General features: G+C 38.4%; 1 protein-coding gene across 4 annotated transcripts in view; it reads right to left on the reverse strand.

Annotated features, from left to right (window-relative positions):
* Positions 1 to 1,611: 1,611 nt before the first annotated feature.
* Pot1 (protection of telomeres 1) overlaps positions 1,612 to 24,480 on the reverse strand; it is a 73,851-nt gene continuing 50,982 nt past the window's right edge. For all 4 annotated transcript variants that reach the window (XM_038320722.1, XM_038320723.1, XM_038320726.1 and 1 more), the window contains 9 exons: positions 20,465 to 20,547; positions 19,243 to 19,305; positions 16,290 to 16,446; positions 13,868 to 14,073; positions 13,121 to 13,256; positions 10,836 to 10,915; positions 8,450 to 8,541; positions 3,577 to 3,682; positions 1,612 to 2,298 (listed from right to left, as the gene is read on the reverse strand). In XM_038320722.1, the coding sequence (XP_038176650.1) occupies positions 2,186 to 2,298; positions 3,577 to 3,682; positions 8,450 to 8,541; positions 10,836 to 10,915; positions 13,121 to 13,256; positions 13,868 to 14,073; positions 16,290 to 16,446; positions 19,243 to 19,305; positions 20,465 to 20,547 (1,036 nt within the window). In that variant the 3' untranslated portion in view covers positions 1,612 to 2,185. The remainder of the gene's footprint in view (positions 2,299 to 3,576; positions 3,683 to 8,449; positions 8,542 to 10,835; positions 10,916 to 13,120; positions 13,257 to 13,867; positions 14,074 to 16,289; positions 16,447 to 19,242; positions 19,306 to 20,464; positions 20,548 to 24,480) is intronic.

Raw genomic sequence — 24,480 nt, forward strand, 5'->3', positions numbered from 1 at the left:
CAGTGTTTTAAAAGAATACAGTTTCTGTGTAATTATTTTGGGTAAAGCTAGCTGGGTGGCAGGACACAGCCCCGCCGCTCCATTCTACACTTAGCACTAAATAGGATATTTTTAGAAAACAAAATCTCTCATACGTCCTGACCACAGTTTTGCCTCACTCCACTCTCCCCAGCCCAGCCCTCACTTTCCCCCACTTCCCCCAATCCCTGTACCTCTCCTCTCCCCTAGATCCACTCTCCTTCCATTTCCTTTCCAAAAATAGCAGGTCTGTAAGAGAACAACCATAACACAAGGCAATTCAATATGAGGAAGAGTCCCAAGAGCAGGCTAAAAGGGCCAGAGCCCCCCTCCCCTGTAAGGAGTCTCCCAAACCACCAAGCTGACAGCCAGAACATAAACGAGGAAGATCTGGTGCAGACCCACGCAGGCCCCATTCTTGCTGCTTCAGTCTCTGCGGGACCATTTGAGCCCTGCTTAGTTGATTCAGTGGGCCTCGTTCTGCTGGTGTCCTCCATACCCTGACTCCTACAATCTTTCCACCCCCTTCCACAAGGTTCCCAGACTGCTGAGGAGAGAGAACCAATGGAGGCTCCAATTTAAGCTTTCTCTGTGCGTGTCTGGCTGTGGGTCTCTGCAGTGGTTCCCATCTGCTGCCACTGGAAGCCTCTGATGACTGGACAAGCACCGATTGGTCTATGAGAACAGCAGACCATTGGTAGAAATCACTTGTTTTTCTCTTTGCAGTCATATTTGGTTCTACCCCAGGTCTCTGAGCTATCCAATCTCTGGCTCCTGGCCTCCACGCAGTGTCAGGAATACGATCCCTGAATGGAATTTTTTTTCCATCAAACCTCTCTCCTCAAGGTTCAGGGAATTGTGCCAAAGAAATAGAAAAACCGTAAAAGCCAGTGGTGGGAGGGGGCAGGTGGAAGATGCTAAGGAACTAAGATCTTGTAGACACTCAGGACTGACACACATGAACTCAGAGAGACTGTGACAGCATACACCAGACCTATAGAGGTTTAAGCAAGAAAGAGTCCCAGCATTCAGGAGAGGAACTGGACATAGGACCTCCCATCCATAACAGGGAACTATCTTCAATTTGCCAAAGGAAAAATTAGTTTTCTCCAATAATCTCACTAGGTATAGTAACCGCACTTAAAGACAGTCCTATGTCCAGAAGTAAATAAGCAATACAAAACAAACTCGGACTTTTTGACTCATGTTGCTTTATCTTTACACCCTCCCCACCCCCGGGTCATACTGGTCTTTTGCTTACATAGTATAGTTCCTGATTTTGTGTTTTAAGAATTTTGTGTGTGTGTGTGTGTGTTTTGTTATGGCTTCTTTGTTTTGTCTGTTTGTTTTTCAAGAGAGAAAAAGAAAGTTTGTGCAGTTGGGTGTGTGGGGAGTATGTGGGAGAAGTTAAGGAAAGGAAAATATAATCAGAATATATTGTACATTTTCTTTTTCAGAAAAACACCCCATAAATTGATAAATACTGTTGAATAAAAAGGTCATTTAATTGAATTAACAACCAAATATATGCAATATAGAAATATTTATACAAGACTACTGAAAAGAGAAAATATATATGATCCACATAAATCATAAATTTCAATAGTTTATTAGCTGGTATGGAATAAAATAACTTCTAGTTTACAGAAAGAAGCAGGAAGTGGAATATACTATTTGTTTTAAAGAGATAGATTTATCCAAAAATGGGGAACATCAGCACCTAAACAATTCTGCCATGTCTACTTAACATTCCTCTCAGCATACAGAGACTCACTCAGACAAGCATTTGCTCAAAGCCAGGAAACCGTATACTCGCATGAGGAAGCACAGCAGACCTCTTTCAACACGGTGGTTACGAGGATTCTTCTGTAGACATGTGAAACTTAGCCACCGGCGTTTTACAAATGGGAGCCAAGAAAATGTGGTCCTCAAGTGCAGTAGCCTCATACTGTACTTCCCTGAACACACTGAACAACAAGGAATTTTAAACATGTTCACAAGAAGGCATAAATAACAATAAAATGTCTTCCTATACAAAGGAACTGAAGTATACTGGACATGGGTCCATCACTCTGACAACTGTAAAGCATCTTCTGATAACCTCACAGAGAGTTGTAACTTTCTTCTAAAACTGTAAAATCCCACACACACCGCATGAATGACAGCACTACACGGTGTCTTCTGCAACTGTGGTGTCAAAAATCTGGTAGCAAATCCGCTGCTCTGTTCCAATGGTGACGTTGTAGGACTTGATGAGGCACTCCAGCCAAGGGTATGTATCTACAGACCAAAGGAAATCTCATTTAACCATTAAGGTAACCCGGACTTATCTGAGCTCTTTTCCCAGCCACAGATGAAAGTGACTGAGTTTATAAAACACCAGACAGCAGAGACAGTCGAACACCTCTTCCCACGTGGACTGTTTACGGGCCTCCCTGGCTTCTCCTTGAGGAGCTGTGAGGACACAGAACCTGAACTTCAGCCTGAGCTAAGCATTACACATCACCTGCCCTGCAGGAGGCAGGTACAGACTCCTCCACCCTGGCAGCAATGGGTGCTATCTCTACATTTTGAGAGCAAGTCAGACTCATTTCTAACATCATCAGAAGGCTCAGGATGGTTTGAATGACACCTGGTACAGTCCTCAAGCCTGGCCAGTATAAAGAAACGTGACTTCTTGTGTTGCTGGTAGAATGGTACATTGGAAAGTATTTTAAAAATAACTTCCTGTATATATCAAAAGTTACCAGGCCCAGAGACTTTTCTTTTTGGAAAAGTTTTACCCATGGTCATTCCAATAGCCAACACAAATTAAAACTGAAAGCAAATATATCCAATTAAACTTTTCTCCAGATGAGCAAAAATCCCCTTCTCTTGGGAACCCATGCTACAGTACGGACTGACAGAACATACGCTCAGCCAGAGCCACTCCAACAGTCACATCAGCAATAGCAAAGCCCGCACAGGGAACATTTGTTGCTGAGAACAATTACTAGAAGAATCAAGCTTCTTAACACAATTTAGATTTCCAAGAGAAATCACTGGCCACAGAAGGACATGGTGCCCTGTAAGTGGTAAAACTTCATCTAGGCAGAAGCATGTTAGCATGTTGACTAGCCAGTGTTGATGGAGAAAAAAACTGAAGTTCATAAACTTTGAAATGTAAAAACTGAAAATTCTAAAGTTCATTAACACTGAAAAGAAAACCATCAATGAGTCCAACAAGATAAATGCAGCTGAATTTCAGGACATGCTTCTTGTAGAAATTGTATTCTTTAGGTATAATTGCAGGCTTATTGTCTGTATGCTGTGTGTATAAACTCAGAGTCAAGTGTGCTGGGACCAAAACTTATCCTTTAAAGTGTATTTGAAAGTATTTTAAAATTCCTTTATATTTGTCTCAGCTACTATCTCATCGAAAGATGGGAACAGTTACCATTTGTAACCTAGTAATTCACAGGGACTTGTGATTTGCTTACTTACAGTCTCCAGGTTAGAAATGTGCTAGGTGTTTCTCCACAAAAAAGAAAAGAGAGGCATCTTTTGAATATTGCCTACCAATTTTTATTCTTGGTGGACATAACATATTCATGATTGTTTCTAGACTTCTCTGAAGGTCATCATCAGTGAGAACTTCTGATGCCGGGATCTTGAAAAAGTTCTCCTAAAATATAAACAAAGGAGACATTTATCATTTGAAAAAGCTGGGGCTAGAGATGGCTCAGGGATTAAAGGTACCAGCTACTCCTGCAGAGGACCCGGGTCAGAGTCGCAGCGCCACACAGTGAGCGCAGCAGAACTCTATCCAGGGGATCGGATGTCTTCTAATCCATAGGGAGTACACATACACACAGTGTACAGACAAACATGTAGGCAAAACATTTATACAAGAAAAATAAAAAAAATAAAGGCAAAGCTTCAATGTACAGAATTTCAATATCTGATGGAGGAGAGTTATCTGTCTATGTTTCTTTCATTGGTTAATTAATAAAGAAAACTGCCTTGGTCCTTTAAGAGACAGAAAATTAGGTAGGTGGAGTAGACAGAACAGAATTGTGGGAACAAGGAAGTAGAGTTGGGGAGACGCTTCAGGCTTTCGCCATAGTGAGTCTCCATGCTGCTCCTCTCCGAGATGGACGCAGGTTAAGATCTCTCCTGGTAAGCCACACCTCGTGGTGCTACACAGATTACTAAATATGGGTTAAAAAAAGATGTGACAATTAACCAATAAGAGGCTACAGATAATGGGCCAGGCAGTGTTTTAAAAGAATACAGTTTCCGTGTAATTATTTCGGGTGTAAAGCTAGCCGGCTGCCGGGTGGCGGGACACAGCCCCGCCGCTTCACACTACAGATTGGCGCTCCAACGTGGTGACTAAATCCACTCAGGTTTCTAACCTGAGAGGGCTTTAAATAAAGGAGAGAGAGTTTAACACAGCTTTCTGCTGTTTGCCTGGACGTGCCGTAGAGAGATTTTCTGTTTCTGCAATAGCGGCAGAGAAAAGCTGAGTCATTTTAAAACGCGGCTTCCTGGTGCTGTGCTGCCAGTGCAAATTCTGGCTATAAACCATTTCAGTGGCTTTTATGGACTGGATGTTTGTGTGCCCGCTTGGGATCGGGGAAAAAAAGTACTCTGAGACCATGCCAATGGCTCACTGCTCCCTGCCTGCACCTGGGCAGATGGCGGAATCAGGCTTAGGCGAGCGAGCGGGACAGCATTTGCGGATTCCTGCCGCCATAGAGAGAGAGGTGTTTTCAGACTGCGTGGTGCTCTGCGCGTCAGATTCGGCTGTGACTTGGATTAAAAGAGTTTCTGTGCTGCACGCTCAGTATCAAAATTAAACTGCTGAGTGCAGCTCCAATGTGGACTGCTGTGTACCTGTAACTGTGTGCAGCTCAGGGACACCAAATGACTGAGGCAGTAGCAGCTCTGGCTCTGCTCCGCCATGCTGAATTGTGCTGAGCTCAGACAGGTCTATCGTAATTACCATGATAACAGCGCAGTTAAGGTTTAGACTTGGCTGAAAACAGGCAGTACCATATTACCTCTACATGGCGCAACTTAAGTTTTTAAAAAGTGGTTAACCTTTTAAGAAGTGCTCCTGGATATTAAAAAATTACAGATTCACAATAGGACAGATTCAGACATATAAATGTACGTAGGCTTGAGAGAAGAAAAAAATATAAAAAATAAAGTTAATGCCTTTAAAAAAAAAAGGTTAAAGTCTTTAAAGAGACAGAGTATAGATAGTTATAGATTAAAAGAAGTAAAGTGATAGAGTAAAAATAAGCCACGTAAAAATGTAAAATTCACAGAGAGTCTGGATTATGTATTTTGTTGTGTTTTCTTTGATTTTTTTGACTGTAAAGGAGCTAAGTACAGAGAGACATTTCATTATATGGGCTGCCAGGCTAGACCAGAATGGACATCTTAACGGTATGACTTCAGGATTTGGATCTAAGAACATGATGCTTTGGAAAAGAGTTTCTTCTTTTGTTTTCACAGAGGATGAGACTCTGTGGATTGCTTCTATCCCAATATGGTATGATAGACCACGCCCTCCTGAAAGGTTGCTGTGAACACCCTCAAAAAATTACTTCGCTCAACTGCCGACTGAGAGGAACCTAGCACACAGGTTACACCATGAAAGACCTAAATAACAGCGCCCCCATTCAGCAGGAAGCAGTTTGGAGAGAAATAACTGCGCTCATTTTCCCAAATATTGTTTATAAATGTTCTTTTACATTTAAAGGGGGATATGATATAGAGATGAATAATTTGCAATGGTATGGATTTTAAGGTCAATTTGTTATATGTATATGTATTTCTGATCTTGATTAAGCTATTTTGATTGTGTAGTTCATTTTAAAAACTGTAATGTATAATTAGGAAATATAGGTTGTTAATGGATAATCATTGATAATAGTTAAGCTTGTAGTCATGTTATTAGATTTTCTAGGTATGTAGAGATATATTTCAGTTAGATAGACATTCTTCATATCTTTCAAAGACTGCAGAATATGGCATTTAATGTTTTAATAACTTAGGGTTTTTCATGACAATGAGACACGTCTGCTCCTGGCAGCACCAATCTACTTCGAGAGGAAGATGGGCATCGAAGAGGCTACTTATGGAGTTTGTTAGCCATTTGGGCAAGAAACTGCTCTTGCCTGGACTGTTGCATAAACTGGACACAAGGAACCCACAGAAAGAGGACTGCTGAACTTGCCTAAAGGTGAGATGGTCTTTTGGGGTTCCTGATTCATGAAAGAGTCTGCGAGACGTTCTGCAGGACACAGCAGAAAGTGACTGAACTGTCTTTGGAATTTCCTGCTTCATGAAAAAGTCTGCTGGACACTATGGGCCTGTAGGCTGAAGATGGATGCCCCAACGGTACAGAGGAACTTTGGGTGACTGTCTAGGCAGCGAGTTGTCTCTGTCATTTCTAGAGTTTGAAAGTTACAAATGACTTGTTTACTTAGGTAATATTATATCCTTCTGGAGTCTTTGATGGAGTTGAAGAATAAATAGATAGTTATAGATTTCCTTAGTTATGATAAAGGATAAAATAGATTTAAATATTGTAACTGTAATACTTGCTTGATAACTGTTTTGTTATATGTAATTTTGCTATGTTAAAGTTGAAGCCTTTCTTTTTTGTTTAAACAGAAAAAGGGGAAATGATGGAGGAGAGTTATCTGTCTATGTTTCTTTCATTGGTTAATTAATAAAGAAAACTGCCTTGGCCCTTTAAGAGACAGAAAATTAGGTAGGTGGAGTAGACAGAACAGAATTGTGGGAACAAGGAAGTAGAGTTGGGGAGACGCTTCAGGCATTCGCCATAGTGAGTCTCCATGCTGCTCCTCTCCGAGATGGACGCAGGTTAAGATCTCTCCTGGTAAGCCACACCTCGTGGTGCTGCCCAGATTACTAAATATGGGTTAAAGGAAGATGTGAGAATTAGCCAATAAGAGGCTGAAACTATGGGCCAGGCAGTATTTAAAAGAATAGAGTTTCCGTGTAATTATTTCGGGTGTAAAGCTAGTCGGTGGCCGGGTGGCCGGACGCAGCCCCGCCGCTTCATACTACAAATATCTACTTTGCAAAAATGATATATTATAAACATCAGTCTTCTAAGGCTATGGAATGCATGAACTGGAATACTGGTCAAATCTAAGATCTGATTCACTGCTGGAATTGTGAGACAGCTTTGAGATGAGCACAGTAAGATCATGCAGCAAGGCTGATGTGATAAGGCTTTATACCCTGGAAAGTAAATCTATTAAGTATGAAAGGATATAACATTAAGATAACATTTACTTAATTTCTTTCCTTTCTACTTTAAGTTTCAGAAGAGATTTTTCTTGCTTTGCTAACTATTTTATCTTCAACACACAAGGCATTTAGCAGCTTCCCAGTAAATATTCATTTAGTAAGTGATTGGGTAAACTGTAGAAACCAGAAAAAAATTCTCTTAACCTCAACTTGGACTGTCTTCCAATTTATGACAGTTAACAAAAACAATATCCCCCACATATACCCCCCCAAAAAAAACAAAAAAAAACCAAAAAGCAAAAAAGAACCACAGAATAGAAAACAAAAAACAAAACAAAAAACAAAAATAAAACCTCTTATTCCAACAAACAGTTGCTCTTCCTCTTATCATTTATTATTTCATGCCTATGAGAGCCAGTGATTTGACTGTGCCCACTGGAACTATGGGCTACTGTGGAACACCTAACAAGGTCATCTGAGGCTCAAGACTTTGGGACATGCAGCATTAGCCCAAGCTTAGGAAGAGAGCCATCAGTCATGTGCACAGTCAATTGTGATAGAACAGATGTGAAGAAGTCACATCGGGGCCTAGGTTAAGCTTCAAGACTCCATGTACAAAGTTACACATAGTGCGGGGAAGTGACAGTTCCTGCTTATAGGGAGAGGAAGACCTTGTAACTGATCACAGCTAAGGGTGGCCTCAAGGACTAGCCAAAGGACAATGACGAGTGTCAGAAACGACAGCAGTCTTACGAGTTTCTCTACAGCTTACACAACAATACTGTTTGTTTATCAAGTAACTTCATTTAGCTTCCAACCACATAGCTTACAAAGTACGGTCAGATGACTACAATGTGGCTAGATATCTGCTTTCTTGTCTAGCTATGGAATTTCTGCATGACAGGGACAATAATTCTCCAATTTTGATTTCTCAACTTTATTTTTAAAAAATAAGGTTTATAATAAATACTCAAAAGCAAAAGACATACAATATTAGATTTATTTATATACTTTAAGTTATTTTAAATCCTTTAGAGAACAAAATATAGAGGAACTGAGTTTTAGGCTTCAAAAGTTCTCAGTAAGTTTCAATGAAGTAAAACTAAGAAGTATGAATTCATTAATAAATTAAATCTTTACCAGTTCCATTACTTACAGAATCCTTGAGGTAAGCATTCAGTACTCCTGTTCCATCATCCAGCGTGAAAGTCATAACAAACACATACTGCAGAGGTACAATGCCCAGGACTAGTGAGGGAAAAGAGCACAATATACAAGGCAGTTAGATATCTTTATAAAGTTGAAAGTGTTGTATTCTAGCATGTAGCTGCAAATGACACTTACTAAGAATATTTACAACAGAAGGAAACATGGGGAATTCCTTGTCTAGTATCAATTTATTAAAGTCATGCACCAGTTTATACAGAGTCAGCAACTTAGTCCTAATAATTGAGACAGTACAAAAAGTGGTAAGACACAACATATTCCATGCTAATCATATGAAAAGTAAAGCTATAATTACAGAATGTTCTAAAAAGCAACAGGCAGTTCAGTATTTTTAAAAGTTTACCCATCTTTGTATAAGTGTGGACTATCCCTTATTTTTTAAGAGATGCCATTTGGTTGAAAGAACAAAACTCAGAATGTGGGATTCCATAATTGACTAAGACAAAGAAGAATGAATTAGATATACTAAATCACAAGAAAATTTACCACCAAAGTGAACATCCTTTTTACAAAAGTTGAAGATATTGTATAGATGGATGTAATGTTATATTATCGTCCATGCATGCAGTCCAAATTCCAATGGGAAAATTAATTAAACAGGCAAAGTCAGGAGAATAAATTAGGTGCAGACAAAATTTTAGTATTCAAGAGCAATAAGACAGGAACAGAAGCTGAGTGGTGGTGGTGCACGCCTTTAAACCCAGCATCTGGGAGGCAGAGGCTGGTGGATCTCTGTGAGTTCAAGGCTAGCCTTGTCTTCAAAGTGAGTTCCGGGACAGTCAGAACTCCAGAACAGTTACACAGAGAAGCCCTGTCTCAACCTCCCCCCTTGTCAAAAAAACAAAAAACAAAAGATAGAAAGGAAGGAATGAAGAAGGAGGAAGGGAGGGAGGGAGGGAGAAAGGGAGGGAGGGAAGAAAGAAAAAGCAGAACAGATGTGAGGCTTCAAAAGATCTCAAGAGGTTCAAGAGGTTACACTGAACTAAGACCAAGAAGGGTGAACTTAAAAACTATGCCAAGGAACACTGCATGGCACTACTAAGTCCAAAGTAACATGGGATCTCACTAGACTGGGGAGTAAAACGTATCCAAAATACAAAGTTAGATTTAAAAAGAAAAAAAAATTAACCCACCTACAAAATACATATTCAGGCATACGTGCACGCGCGCGCGCACACACACACACACACACACACACACACAAACCCATATATTTATATAACAAAATTTCTGGCTACTAGAAAGAAGCTGAATGATTAGTTTCACAGAAATAATCATTTCTTGCCATATTCTGGTTGCCCAAATTATAACAGCTGTCAGTATCTGTGAAGGATAAACTCTGAGAAAAGATTGGCAAAGTGGAATGGTTACTGAGAAGGAGAGACAATGGGGAAGTGACAAAGGGAAGTGCTAGCTTGAAAATACAGACACAATGCAGGCACAATAGATACTGCCATCCTGCCAAGTTCCTTCTTATAGCAGACAGAACATGGTCCATGTTAGCTGTACATAGCAGACAACATTAAGAACTGTCTAAAGTTAATGGAACAGTTTTAAGTGCATGCCTTAGAATGCAAGCTGTGCCCTGCTCCTGGAAGCTATAAACAAAGGCTAGGTGATGGTTATGTGTGCAAGAGATAAAGACTGTTTTGTCCTGGCTAAAGACTTGGGAGGAAAATAACAGCCATCACAGTACCTTTTCCAGTGCTAAGATAAGAGTTAAAAAGATCTCCTTAGGACTTGTATTTGGGACCAATGATTAAATTGATAACAAATGATCAAGTATTGATATATGATTATGATCACAACACTTAGGAATAGTCATATGCATTTTGTGGTGGCTTAAAAGAAAATGGCCCCCAAAAGGTGAGGTGAGGCTTTGTTGGATGAAGTGTGTCAATGTTGGTGTGGCCTTTGAGGTCTCCTATGACCAAGCTAACTCCCAGTGAGAGAGTGCCCCTCCTGTTGTCTTCTGATCAAGATGCAGCCAGCACCATGTCTGCCTATCACCAAGCTCCCTGCCATGATGATAATGGATTGAACTTCTGAAATGTAAGCCTCTACTCAATGAAATGTTTTCCTTTCTAAGAGTTGCTTGCCATGGTCACGATATCTCTTTACAGTGATAGAAACCCAATTAAGACACATTTTAAATATTTAGTCCTCATTTTTCAATACAATTATTGCAAACAGATTTCAATTTAGAAAAATTAGACTAGTTCCATCAAAAATATCCATAAATGTTAAAGAACAAATTGGTCAAATGACAAAGAGAACTGAAATTATAAAACACAGAGCACAGAAATTGAGCTAACCTTCGGCCACAGCGGAAGGGCTCCAAAGTCCTTTATTAAGAAGGTTTTGTATAGGTTTCAAGTTTGAACACTGTTTACATCTGAAATGAATAAGTGAAAAATTAGTAAATATATAAATATAATCAAATTCATTCAGTTATTACATATTGTTCAAGTAGGGACACTTTTAAAAAGTCAGTTATTAAATAGAAAAGGGCAAACACTATCTATACTGTAATGAGCTTATTTGAAAAGAGAATTATGATTAACTTTCTACACAAAAGCAACAGAAGATACGACGGGTGTGGTGGCCTGAATGAGAAAGGCCTCAGGGGTCATTTATGTGAATTTTTGGATCCCAGTTTGTGGGCTGTTTAGGAAGGACTGGAGATGTGACCTTGTTGGAAGAGGAGTGTCACTGGGGTCAAAAGTCCATACGAGGACCAGCTGCTCTGACACCAGCTTGCAGGTAGGATATAAGCAAGCCCTCAGCTACTGCTTCAGAGCCATGCCTGCTCCATGCTCCCACTGTGATGTCATGGACTCACCCTCGAAACTGTAAGCAACTTCAATTCAGTGCTTTCTTTTAAAGTAGCAAAACGATAACCAAGACAATGAGCTTCAGAATAAGTTGAGAATCAGAAATTGGACTCTAGACAAAATTAATTTGGTTGTGAATTTTCTTGTTAAAACAAGAAGACACAGGAGAAAAGTTGAAGGAACTCTGAATTTATAGCTCTATTAGCAATATCTGGTGGCCACAGCCTTACAAAATAATAAAAAATCATTCTGAATGAACAGTGAGAACAAGTTAGATTTTAGGGAAATTAATATTCAGAGATGTATAATTTATGACGCCATATAGTTACTGTTTGAAATATAAAATTGAACACTGTTTAGTACAATTTGCTCTCCTTATATATTAATATATTTTTAAGTATGAGTAATTCAATTTTATTAAGTATGATCAAATGTTTATAAAATATAGTAAAAAAATATGCTTAAAAGTAAATTCAACAATGCTTTTCATTTATGTATTTGGGAAAACAGAGGTGACTATTTTCAGGTTTATCATTTAATCATCAAATATATAAATACTTTTTATTAACAGCAATAATAAAAAGATAATGGAGAATTATTTACTAATATTAGACAATTACAAAGCAAGTTAATGGCTAATTGCTGCTTTCCTGACTTAGACTGACAATGCGTACTGTGCTAGGAAGACGAGAGGGAAAGCAGGAAGGAAAAGGAGCAAGATCACTTCAGAAACAAAGTTTAAACTGTGGACTTATTCACAGAAGCACAGAATACGATGGGTTTTGATATTTCAATTGAGCAGTATATAAATACTGCAGAAGATATAAAAGATATGACGGCACTGGGTACTTCAGAGGAAAAACAGCTACTAATTTATTTTACTTCATTGCTGAAGGTTTTCATCCACTTTGTATTAAACAAAACCAAGGGCAAAGCCTACTGGTCCCTGTGAGGACCACAATAGAGTACTAGGTATGGTAACGGCAGGAAGTAATTTTATAACAAAAATCAAAATTTAGTTTCATTGTAATAATGAATAGCAAATGTTACACATAGGGAGAAGGAAATGGAAGATGGGATGGCAAGATCTCCCCAGGCTGCAGAACAAGTTTTTTAGAAGCAGAGCATTTCCTGGGTGACTGTTTCACCACAAGTATAGGTGCTTTCCTTCATGTTCCTTTCAGGGCAGAATCTACAGGCAGAAACTGCAGCATGCTGGCTCAGCAGTGGTTGAATTCACTGGATTTTCAACTCTAAACTAACCCTTTAATTAACATCTAATTCTGTGAAAAAAAAAAAAAAAAAAAGCTTAGCCTGTGACCTAGGAAGAACATCTTCAAAGTCTTATACCCATGGTGCATTGCCATGCATACACACTGTGTATGTGTGTGCTCTAGAATAGAAATATACAAGGAAAATTTAGTATGGATGCTCTTGAACTCACAACAGGGTTGCCTCAATACATTTAACCTACTGAATAGAGAGCTCAGCACACAGTTGCTAACCTTAATGATCCTGTTGTCCTCTGAAAGTTTGGATTTGCTATTTCTCTCTAACATATGAATATTGTACCACATACCACTCTTCTAGAAAAGATCAAAACTCAAAAATCAAAGGCCTGAATCTGTACTTCATTTCTACAGTTCCAACACAATCGTAGCTCAGGAACTGTTTCTAACTATACTAATAACCTCCTGAAAAGACAGAAGCCCAGGGGATCAACAGTGAAGACGCAGCTGGAATCCGGTCTTGAGCTGAACACATACCCATAGTGACAGACGTTCCCTTGTATGAGGAAGGGTGCTGAGAGGTCTAGCAGCTCCAGGTGCTCGGGGCCGGACTTCACGGGAATCACACTGTGAAACTTGCTTGATAGTTTAGAGACTTCACAGAACCTTCCTCCTTTAAAAGAACAAATTCTTCAATAACACAAATATAATCAGAGCAAGGCATGGGGGATAGGCAACGTGTGAGCTACAGCAAATTCTACAAAGAACTTCACAGAAGAGGGGGTTATAAATTAGATGAAAACATAAACTTGTCAGGATGAAAAAAAACAACTATTACTATAAAATTAGATTAAAAAAACCAGGAAATAAAAAAGGCACAATTCCATTCTTTTGAAGTTGTCATTATCATGGCTTTTCAAGGTTCTTCTCCTTGATTTAGGTATTAGCAGAGCACTCGGTCCACTTTATGAAATAACAGTGACATCCAGAGGCCAAGACTGTAACAGCTGCCCATGAGCCATCAGCCTTTCTACATCATTATTCTTTTAGATCTGCTCAGACACAGCACGATTACAGACAGGAATCCAACAAGGTAAGATAAATGCAAATTTTATTCATAATCTGAAAATGCAATTCAGGTGAATGTGTTTCCTTATACATATTTGAATCTAGCTAATGTAGTGTTTTGAAAATTTTAAATTAACAGTAGGTGTCCATAACTTATAGTTAAGAGTGATTAATGTGCAAAACAACATTTTAAAAACCTAATAACAAGTCTCTCACCTTCTATCAAAATTAGGCATTCACTTGAGAGAGGGAGAATGTCATCAGTTTTCACAAAATGAACAGCAACCTGACGTCCTCCTTGGCCTTTAGTGGACCAGACTTTTGAGTCATACAGTGACGTATCTTGCAGCTTGGTATTTAGAGCTTTACTTGAAGCATCTTGTAAAATTTTATCCAAATTGTCCTCATATGGAACTTCTTGCCTAAAGCCATTGATAACGAAGTATCAGAAAACAATAGATGGATATGCCCAAAATTCCAATTTAATAAAGTACCAAAGTTAAAAAAACAAAAACAACAACAAAAAAAAAACCTTACGGGCTGCTCAATGATTAAAAGCACTTGCTATTCTCACATATACCCAAGTTTATTTCCCAGCACCCACATGGAGCTACACAACCACCCATAATTCCTGTCCTGAATTCTGTGGGCATCAGGCATACACATGGTGCACAGACACACATGCAGGTACAAGACTAAAACCCACAAAATAAGTGAATACAGAACAAAAATAAAAAACTATTTTACATGAAGATTAAATCAGCTAAGCTGTCTTAAACTCAGAAGACAACCCACTTCACAGATTTAACGGATTTTATTCAATAGGTATTTAACATTGCATGGCTAGGTAAATCCTTACCATAAATAGACTTAGACTGCATCTGTGTTGGCAAACACATGCCATGGACCATGTGTAAAAGTCAGAGGACAATTTCCTACCACGTGGGTACTCAAGTCATCAGGCTTGGCAGCAGACATAGTTACCTGTTGCCCTATCTCCTTAGCCCAGGACTAGTTTAGAGTCCAAGCTTACAGTCATTCCCCGTACTAATCTGCTGTATTATACCATCAGCTCTATCTTCATCCCAGTTAATTCCACTGCCACAGGGTGCCTACTTTAAAACGGTGTTAACTTCACTTATTGTTAATAATTAAGTCATATAAGTGACATGAGTTCTCATGGAGTAGAAATGGCCTGGCTTGGGATCAAAAGGTTTAAGTCCTTGTCCTGATTCTGTCCCCAGCTGTGTGGAACTTCAGGCTGTCTTACATTCTCTAAGATGCTTTCGATCAAGATCATGTAGGTAAAAAACAGACCCATGAGTTTTATGAAATGGGATTTAAGGATTGAATTTCTCTGAAAACATAACAATCTCAGATTTTGTAAGGAAAACCACACATACATTATTCTAGTGATATTAACAAATAATACAAAACACAATTATGTGTTTCGTGCAGGTGTGTTTTTACAAGACCGTGCACTAGAGTTTCAGCTTCATGAATGCTAGCCCAGTGTGCATGTTTATGCAGTAACTGTATTTCCCAAAATATCATTTTCTATGTTTCAAGGAAAGATGGTACATTATATTAAAAGGACTAATAGGAGATAAAGTTTATGATCTAAACATGTTTTGAGATGAATACTGTTAAGTTCCAAACCTGGGACAAATGGCTGAGGTGCCCATTTAACATCAAAGCTAGACCTGGCAGCCAGGTTCTCCCGGCATCCCTTGGTCCCTACCTGTTACACACCCTGCCCTCTAGCCCTTGACCCTCAACTCTCAAGCCCAGGGCTGCCCTTCCCTGGAGGCTCTTCCCTAATTAATCTAGACATTTTGCTCACTTACCCTTTTTGAACCTTTAGACTGTAGGCAGCAGCAGCTGATGCCCTCCCCCTCTCCCTTCACCTCCCCATGATTCACAGGGCTCAGTCTGGTCATCCCATGCGGGACTCTCCCACATATCTGGAGTAAGCTTTCTCCTCCCCAGTACCTAGAGCAGTCATGTCCTTTCCTGCCATTTCTTTTATTTTTCATTCAAATACATATTAATAAGATTATAAAAGGTCCCATAATTTTACATATTCACATAATAACTGGTGTTTAGAATGAAGACACCACACTTAACTACATTACCATTATTAAACATAACAGAAAATTTTCAGTTGTGTGTATTAAACCTACAAAAATTTGAATTTCAAGCCTGAAAATAACATCTATTTCAAGCCAGGCGATGGTGGCGCACACCCTTAATCTAGCACTTGGGAGGCACAGGCAGGTCGATTTCTTTGAGTTTGAGGCCAGCCTGATCTACAAGAGCTAGTTTCAGGGTGGACTTCAAAGCTACAGAGAAACCATGTCTCAAAAAACTGAAAAGAAAACAAAAAAAAAGAATGACTCAAAAGGATTTTCTTTGTAGAAATTGAGTACTTTCCCTTCAAATCATCAGCATTCTTTAAAATACTACAAATTAAATCATGACGTGCTTATTTTAATACTTAAAACCTCTCTCTCCTCTCTCTCTCTCTCTCTCTCTCTCTCTCTCTCACACACACACACACACACACACACAAACATACATATATACAAACAACAAACAATATGGCATGATTTTTTTTTAAATTTTGGGAAATACTTACAATGAATTACATTTAGGACAAAAAAGTTTAACAGACTGGAAAAGTCTTCTGGGCATATATGATTTCAGTTTTGCACGGATTCGATATTGTTGAGGAGCTTTTTGGTTCAAAATGGCACAAATTGGTGTTTTCTTTAAATACTGGTGATCTGTAAGTACTGCAAAGAATTGTTACATTCAATCAGAATAAATAATGTATGGGAGTCTCAGCTGTGCTTGGCATGAATCCCATTGAAACAAAGACATATTATAAAATCAATCTCAGCTACAGTTACTAGATATGCACCTAAGGCCCATGGACAGTGCCAGGCACAGAACAGAAACCCAGCAGACTTACAGAATAGCTGTGGGCAACTGGAGCACATGGAATCTAATTATATACTGCATGCTTGTACATCTTTATACCATTAAATACTAGGTTTTATGTATTTTCATATGGAACATATGGAACATAATAGAAATTTCTAGTAACTTCTAATTTATGCAAAACAGGAAGGTTTATTTCAACAAGACAATAAATGTTAACCTTTGCAAAATGTGAAACAATTCACTGCCCACCTAGGAGACAACTCACTACGCAACAGCTTACATTCCAATTTACAGTTCATCAAACAAATGCTAACAAAACACATTCACTAAAAATTATCTGCCACACAGGCTCTTGTCCTGGGTATCTCAAATTCAAGACTTTATTGGACTTTCCTTCATTTAAGAGTTAGAATGTGAGAACAGAACTGGTCATTTAGGGGAACCCAATTATCACAGACGTGCTCAGTGTGTGAAGAAAAAGAATTCATTTTCGAAGTAGGAAAGGGAAGTAGGAGAGGAGGAAGCGACTGTGGGAGAAAGGAAGCAATTAGAGTTAGAACAGAAGAACAGCACAAGGAAATGCCTGGGAAATACAAAACTGGAAAGCTGGGGACAGGAGACTGAGTTTACACTAAACAGCTCTTCCTCGGCTCCTTAGATACTGTTCTAGGTACCACTTCCCTACTTAGAAAACAGAACTGGTGCACAAGCCCTACAACCCCGGAACAATCAGGAACATTACTTTTGTACATAAATTTAATCCAACAAAATCCCTCAAGGAATATATTCTCCTCATGTGGCGCATGGCTAAGCTTTGTATTGAGACACGTGTTCTGTGTAGCCCTGATCAACTTAAAACAAAATGAACCACTGGTGCGTTTCACATTTTGAGGTAATGTATTAAAATAATTAAACTTTGTACTACTTTCAGACTTAAAGAAAAATTGTGAGAACAACATAAAGCCATCCTGAATATGCTGTTAAGATATACAATTGTAACACACTCTTCTCTGGATCTACCTTGATCTGTGACTTTATAATTTTGTTACTGAATAATTGGCAACAGCTTCCAGAAATTATGGAACTCTCCTGTTTTCTCCTAACAATTACGTCATGAGAACAATTTGTCTCATGACATAGCCGCAGTGCCTGTTTCAAAGACAACACGATTTTAACACTGCTATTTGCTGATCAGATTTTTAAGTTTTCTCTCCCACTGTCTGTTTCTGCTCCAATCCTAACAGTGCAGAATACGCGTCCTTCTCGTGTTCACATGCCATCTTCAAATGAGCCCCAGTCTGTCTGTGTTTACTTCATGACACTGACTTGAGAAGGAGACACTTAGTTTGCTGAGTAGCATTATTTTAGATCGGGGTGGTATTTCCTCACACTCAGATTCTGACCATGCGCTTGTGGCACAGATTACATATGTGACTGGTACTCAATGCATCCTATGAAGTGGTCTGAGAATGGACCCTGCCCTCCAGGGGAGGGAAACCGTGCAGTTGAGTAAAGAATGTTCAGCATCTCTCTACTCTGAATGAAATTCCTACTCTTGTAATTAGTAAGGGGGTAACTTAGAATCCAATAGTTTAAAACAGACAGATTCACAATTAAACCAATAATTACCATCACATTAGCAAAATGGCCTTATTTCTTTAACATTATTTATTTCATTAATTAGGTGTCATTCTACCTTGTAAGAGTTTTCTATTCAATCACGTTTTATTAAATTTTACTAGCAACACAAGTTCATACAGTCCAATTTTACTCAAGAAATTCTAATCCAGCACTAGCCTTTAGTTGATGATCACAATATCCCAGATTTGATATTTTCTATTAGCTGAACATTTCTTTATTTTCTAGCTGTTCAGGATGTTTTTGATTTATCTCTAATTTCCCTGTCCTAATTTTGGAATCTGCCTTTTCTCCAAAGATACCAGGAATACTTTTATAGGTTAAGATCTGTCTGTGTATTCCATATGCTCCTTACTTCTGGAGAGCATTGCCTCTTCATGACAATACCTGTAATGGTATCCACATAGGCATCTAAAGTCTGACTACAAGGCATGTTCAGCTCCAAAAAAAAAAAAAAACCCCAGAAATCTTTAGTCTCCCATCCCATACTTACAACCCTTTCTCCAAGAGGAGAAACTCCTATTTTACAGCATTATACATCTAATGAACAACTTAATGAATTATTTAATGTACTTCTGTTCACAGATATTTTTTCTCAATTAGAGCTTTTAATCAAGTTAGTTCAAATAACAGGACTGTATGTGGTAAATGTGTACAATCACTGCAGATATTAAAATTTGGGAGCACAGTGCAAATAATTTCTTAAGTGTGTAGAGTTAAATACATCACATAATTTTATTGAATGTCATAGTATAATTTGTATCATTACACTAAATACATTTTATAATTGTACTGATATATAACTTAAAATGCAAATTCAATATAGAACTATGTGCACTCATGGGTTCTATATTATGGCACTATAGGATGAAGCATGGGAATCAAAGTTAAACGCAAGTGCTGACTGCCCCATGAGGATCTACTGTCACTGATGGTACGAAGGCATTGGTTGGACAGTGTAACCACAGGCATCTGCATGCTGCTCACTGTACTGTGAGTGGTCTTACTTGTAGCGGAGACTTGCTGACATCGCTCTACCTCATAGAGTGATACTGAGCCTGATCCGGAGTCTACAGAAAGAGAACAGGAAATCTCACAATTACATAGCTATTTAAAAACGTCCACCAGAAACTCAATGTAAAACTTAAAATAAAAAAACATTGTCCAGAGAAGCTGAGGAAAGCCTAAATAAACATTGAAATGTCTAGTTTCCTGAAATTTCTTTGCAGATTCAGATACTCTTAACAAAAATAACAGGCTTAGTTACAAAAATTAAAAGGCAAGGTCTCTCCTTTCTTTGAGGAGAAATATAAAAAATTCACAATACTGAATAAATCATTACAGGGAGGAAAATTAGTGGATTTATGTTACTTGAATTCAAGGCATAGCAATCAAGAAACTTTGGTACTGACGGAAAGAATAACAACAAGAAAAACAAGGAACGCTTGGAAATCAACTCACATTTTGATTATTGACAAAAGAAGGAAGGAAGGTCATTCATAGAGAACACAGTATTTTGTCTTTTCAAGAAATGACTTTGCAACCACCAGAAATTATTAACAAGAGGGGGTGCAGAATTCAAAATACACTAATAAGTAATACATAGGAAACCTCCAATAAAAACATATCTGCAGTTACTTGATGTTTTGGCAGATGCTGAAGCCATCTACATGAAAAGCAAACACACTACAAGACTGCTCATCACCATCTATCTCTCTGAGTATTGAGAAATGAGCTACTGACATATGCTCTGGCACAGACAAATCTCAGAATATAGGACGTACAAAAGCAATTCCACTAAGTTCAACAATATCTTGAGAGATTTGAATGACTCATGTTTATGCATTAGACACCCAACACACTTATAAGCAAAACAACTTGGACTGGCTAATATAAAGGAGCATCAGCACCTTTTGCTCCCTTTAGAAACTGACAAGCAAAATGGTTGCTTAGGAAATTCACATAGTTTTTTTTTTAATGAATATAAAACACTATGCATACATTATAATTCAAATAAACACTATCCCTCTAATTTGAAATTGTGATTCAAGGGTGAAGCAAGCTTAGTTGTATATAGGACAGATAAATGTTAAAGTGTTAAATTAACACAAAATACACCATATAAGTATAAGAACTGAAAAGAGAGACATAGAAGAAAGCATGGAGAAAGATAATTGTGCTTCTAAAATTATGAGGAATTAAAATGTCAATGTTACAGATTATCCTTACTTGAAAATGAAACGTCCTCATTTTCTGATTGACAGATTTCACTTGAGGGCTGGTCGACGTCCACATCTGCACATTCTAACTCTCTAAAAAAAAAGAAACCAAACTGTGTAATAAAGTCAACATAGTAAGTTTTACCTTTACTCACAAAATCCAAGAATTCATTAAGTTATAAAATTTGATGATTCTGGTGAATGATCTGGAGCTTTTATCAGATTATCTGAGAGCTCCAAAGCCGTCAAAGTAAACAGCAGAGGAGGTCAGACAGATATGAATAGAACAGTCAGTCAATGAAATACTACAAAAACAAAACAAAACAAAAAACCCAGGGAAATGGTTAACATTAGCAGTTACAATGGTATCACCCAAGATTGGAACAATAAGCTCAATCTCCTGGGACTAATATCTGGGACTACTATCTGGATGTGGACACAGGGCTTCCCTGTCAGCCACTTTTCAGACTTCCCATACAGACTATCCATGTTCATTGCTTTGTGACTCCACTGACCCGCTGAACGTCTTGTGTAGTAGGACCCACTGTGGCCACATTAGCCTGGCTCAGGTAGGCGGCCTTTGCTGTTTGGCTTGTGTTCCACTCTATCTTTCCATATCACCCTGGGTGCTGCTGCAGCTACTTGTCTGCTTCCCCCTCCAGTTCACCACCCCTTAGGGACTCAACACCAGATCCAGGGTCTCTCTAATTTTTCTCAGTCACTTCTCTCAGCCTCTCCTTCTAGTCCTGCTTCATTCCTTTGTGACCGAGCAGCAGAACAACTCTCCATCCCATGGCAGAACAGTTCTCTACCACAGGTCCAGACCCACCACTTAGCTGTGACCCAGAAGACCTCTTCACTAGCGACCCGACAGCCACCATACTTGACTAAGGACCAGACTGAGCAAAAGCAAGCAAAGATCAGAAACTCCCCCAACAAAGATAAGAACAGATATCTATACCAAGAAATATCTAGAATATCATAACTACAGATGCCTAAATCACAGAGGAAAACAGAAGAAGGAAGAACAAGATAATATACCCCCTCCAGAAGCCAGTAAGCCTATTATAATAAGCCTTGGGAACAGCTATTAACTCAAAGCACAAATCAAGGATTTAAAAATAGCAATTATGAATAAGCTCAAAGACCTTGAAGGAAATATGAACAAATCCCTAAATGAAGACCTAAAATGCAAACAGCTAAAGAAAATAATGAAAATAATTCAAGACATGGAAGTAGAGTTTAACAAAGGAATAGAATAACTAAAGAAAACCCAAACTAAAATAAAACTGGAAATGAAAAACTCAAGAAGCTGAATAAAACTTCACAGGTTAGCCTCAGCTACAGATTAAAAAAAAAAAAAAAATGAAGCCGGGCGGTGGTGGTGCACGCCTTTAATCCCAGCACTCAGGAGGCAGAGGCAGGCGGATCTCTGAGTTCGAGGCCAGCCTGGTCTACAAGAGCTAGTTCCAGGACAGGCTCTAGAAACTACAGGAAAACCCTGTCTCGAAAAACCAAAAAAAAAAAAAAAAAAAAAAGAAAAAAGATTTCTGGTCTTACAGACAATGTAGAAGGAATAGATGAGTTGGCCAAAGAAAAATTCAAATATAAAAAATCCAGTCAAAAAATATCTAGGAAATCTGGGACATTATAAAAAGGCCAAATCTATGAATGATAATCTATGAATGATATAAATGAAGAAACCCAGGTGATATAGATGTAGAAAATATTTTTAATAAAATCATAGAAGAAAACTCCCCCAATATAAAGAAAGAGATGTTTACCCAGGTAAAAGAAGCACACAGAACACCAAATAGACTAGACCAGAAAAGATGATGCATAATAAAACCATACTGGACCATGATGCATCATAAAGTGCTAACTATACAGAACAAAGAATGGATATTAAAGGATACAAGAGAAAAAGACCAAGACTTTTATAGGGCAGGCCCACTTGAACATGCAACTTCTCAATAGAGTCTCTAACGGGCCTGGACAGATGTCTACAAGTTCTGAGAGATCAGAGATACCAGTACCGACTACTACACTCAAAAAAACTATTACTCATGATTGATTAAGAAAGAAGAAAATTGGGGGCTGGAGAGATGGCTCAGAGGTTGAGAGCATTGCCTGCTCTACCAAAGGTCCTGAGTTCAATTCCCAGCAACCACATGGTGGCTCACAACCATCTACAATGGGGTCTGGTGCCCTCTTCTGGCCTGCAGGCATATACACAGACAGAATATTGTATACATAATAAATATTAAAAAAAAAAAGAAAGAAGAAAATTTCACAATAAAAACAAGTTTAAGCAATTTCTGTGCACCAATCCAAATCTACAGATGACAGTAGGAGGAAAACTTTAGTTAAGATGAACTCACTTAAGAGGGCACATGAAATAAATAATCAAAGAAGTTATTCTAAAGAAAGGGAGAGGATGACACACCTCATACCATGAAAACAAAATTGCATGAATTAATAAATTCTGTTCTTAAAAGCTCTCAATATTAATGGCATCAATGACCTAACCAAAAAAAAACATAGACTAACAGACTGATTAGAAAACAGGACCTATCTTTCTGCTACATGCATAAAACACCACTCACAACAAAGGATAGACATCATCTTATGGTAGAGAGATGGAAAAAGGTATTCCAACCTAATGAATTTAAGAAGAGAGCAGGAGTAGCTATTTTAATAGTTGAAGAAAGACTTCAGGCTAACAATACAAAAGAAAGGAAGTACACTATATCCCCATTAAAAAAAATCCACCAAGAGGACATTATAATATTAAATGTGTGTAGCAAACACAAAGGCACTCCAGTTCAGAAAAAGAAACACTACTACAGCTAAAATCATTTATTGACTCTCACATCTTGAAAGTGGGTGACTTCACCACTCTCCTCATGCGAATAGACAGGTCACCAAGACAAAAACTCAACAGAGATATGGTAAATAATATTATAAATCAAATGGAACTAGCACATATTTAAGAATGTCCCACCTAAACATTAAATTCTTTCTCTCCAGTAGTCCACAGAACTTTCTGCAAAATTGACTACATACTTGAACACAAGGCAAGTCAAAGCAAGTCCCAACATACATTAAAAAAAAAAAAAACTGAAATTACAGCTTGTATTCCACATGAGCACTACGGAAGCTGGACACCAATACACTGGAAATAGGAAAACATATACAAACGCATACACACTGGACAACTCACTACTGAATAAAAATTGAGTCAAGCTTCAAATAAATAAGGAAATTAAAAAACTTTTAGGACTGAATGAAAATGAAAACACAACATGCTTAAATTTATAGAATACAATAGAGGCAGGCCTAAGAGACATTTTTATAGCACTAAGTGCCTACATCAAAAAACTGGAGAAATAAGGCAAGGACACACTTGAAAGCTCTAGAAATGAAGAAATAATACTCAAAAAGAAGAGATGAGAAAAGTAATCCAGCTCAGAATTAAAATTAATTTTACCCAGCTACAAACCATGCAACCAACTACAGAAACCCTCCTACAATGTATATTGGTATAAGAGTGGCACATACGTTAAAGGAGTAGCTAGCCACTTTTATAAACTGAGCATCACTCAACATCAACACGGAAGCTTCTTCTTACAGCAGATGTTAGGCAATAAAGTTATCCACAACCAGACAAAGTGCAAAGGGTTGAAAGTCTTTGAAACACACATCCTAAAGGGACATCTTTATCATACAGTTCCTCTCAATGCTCGGAGATCAATGCAAGGGAGAAGGCATAACGCCTGCAAAAGCCAGTGGAGGTGATGATTCCAAAGGAATAACGTCTTCCAGATGCAAAAGGACTGATGCACACATGGACTCAAGACACTGTCACAACATGCACAAGACTGACACAGGTTCAAACCAGACAAAACCCAGCACTGAGAAAGGAAGTCCCAGCTTGAACCAAAAAGTTACTTGAAACTAATAATCCTTGAGAAGGGAACATCTGTTTTTTACCAATACAGTGACAGTCTGTCAACCACCCCAGGA

This window comes from Arvicola amphibius, chromosome 2 (genome assembly GCF_903992535.2).
Source record: "Arvicola amphibius chromosome 2, mArvAmp1.2, whole genome shotgun sequence".
In the NCBI taxonomy this organism is placed as follows: domain Eukaryota; kingdom Metazoa; phylum Chordata; class Mammalia; order Rodentia; family Cricetidae; genus Arvicola; species Arvicola amphibius.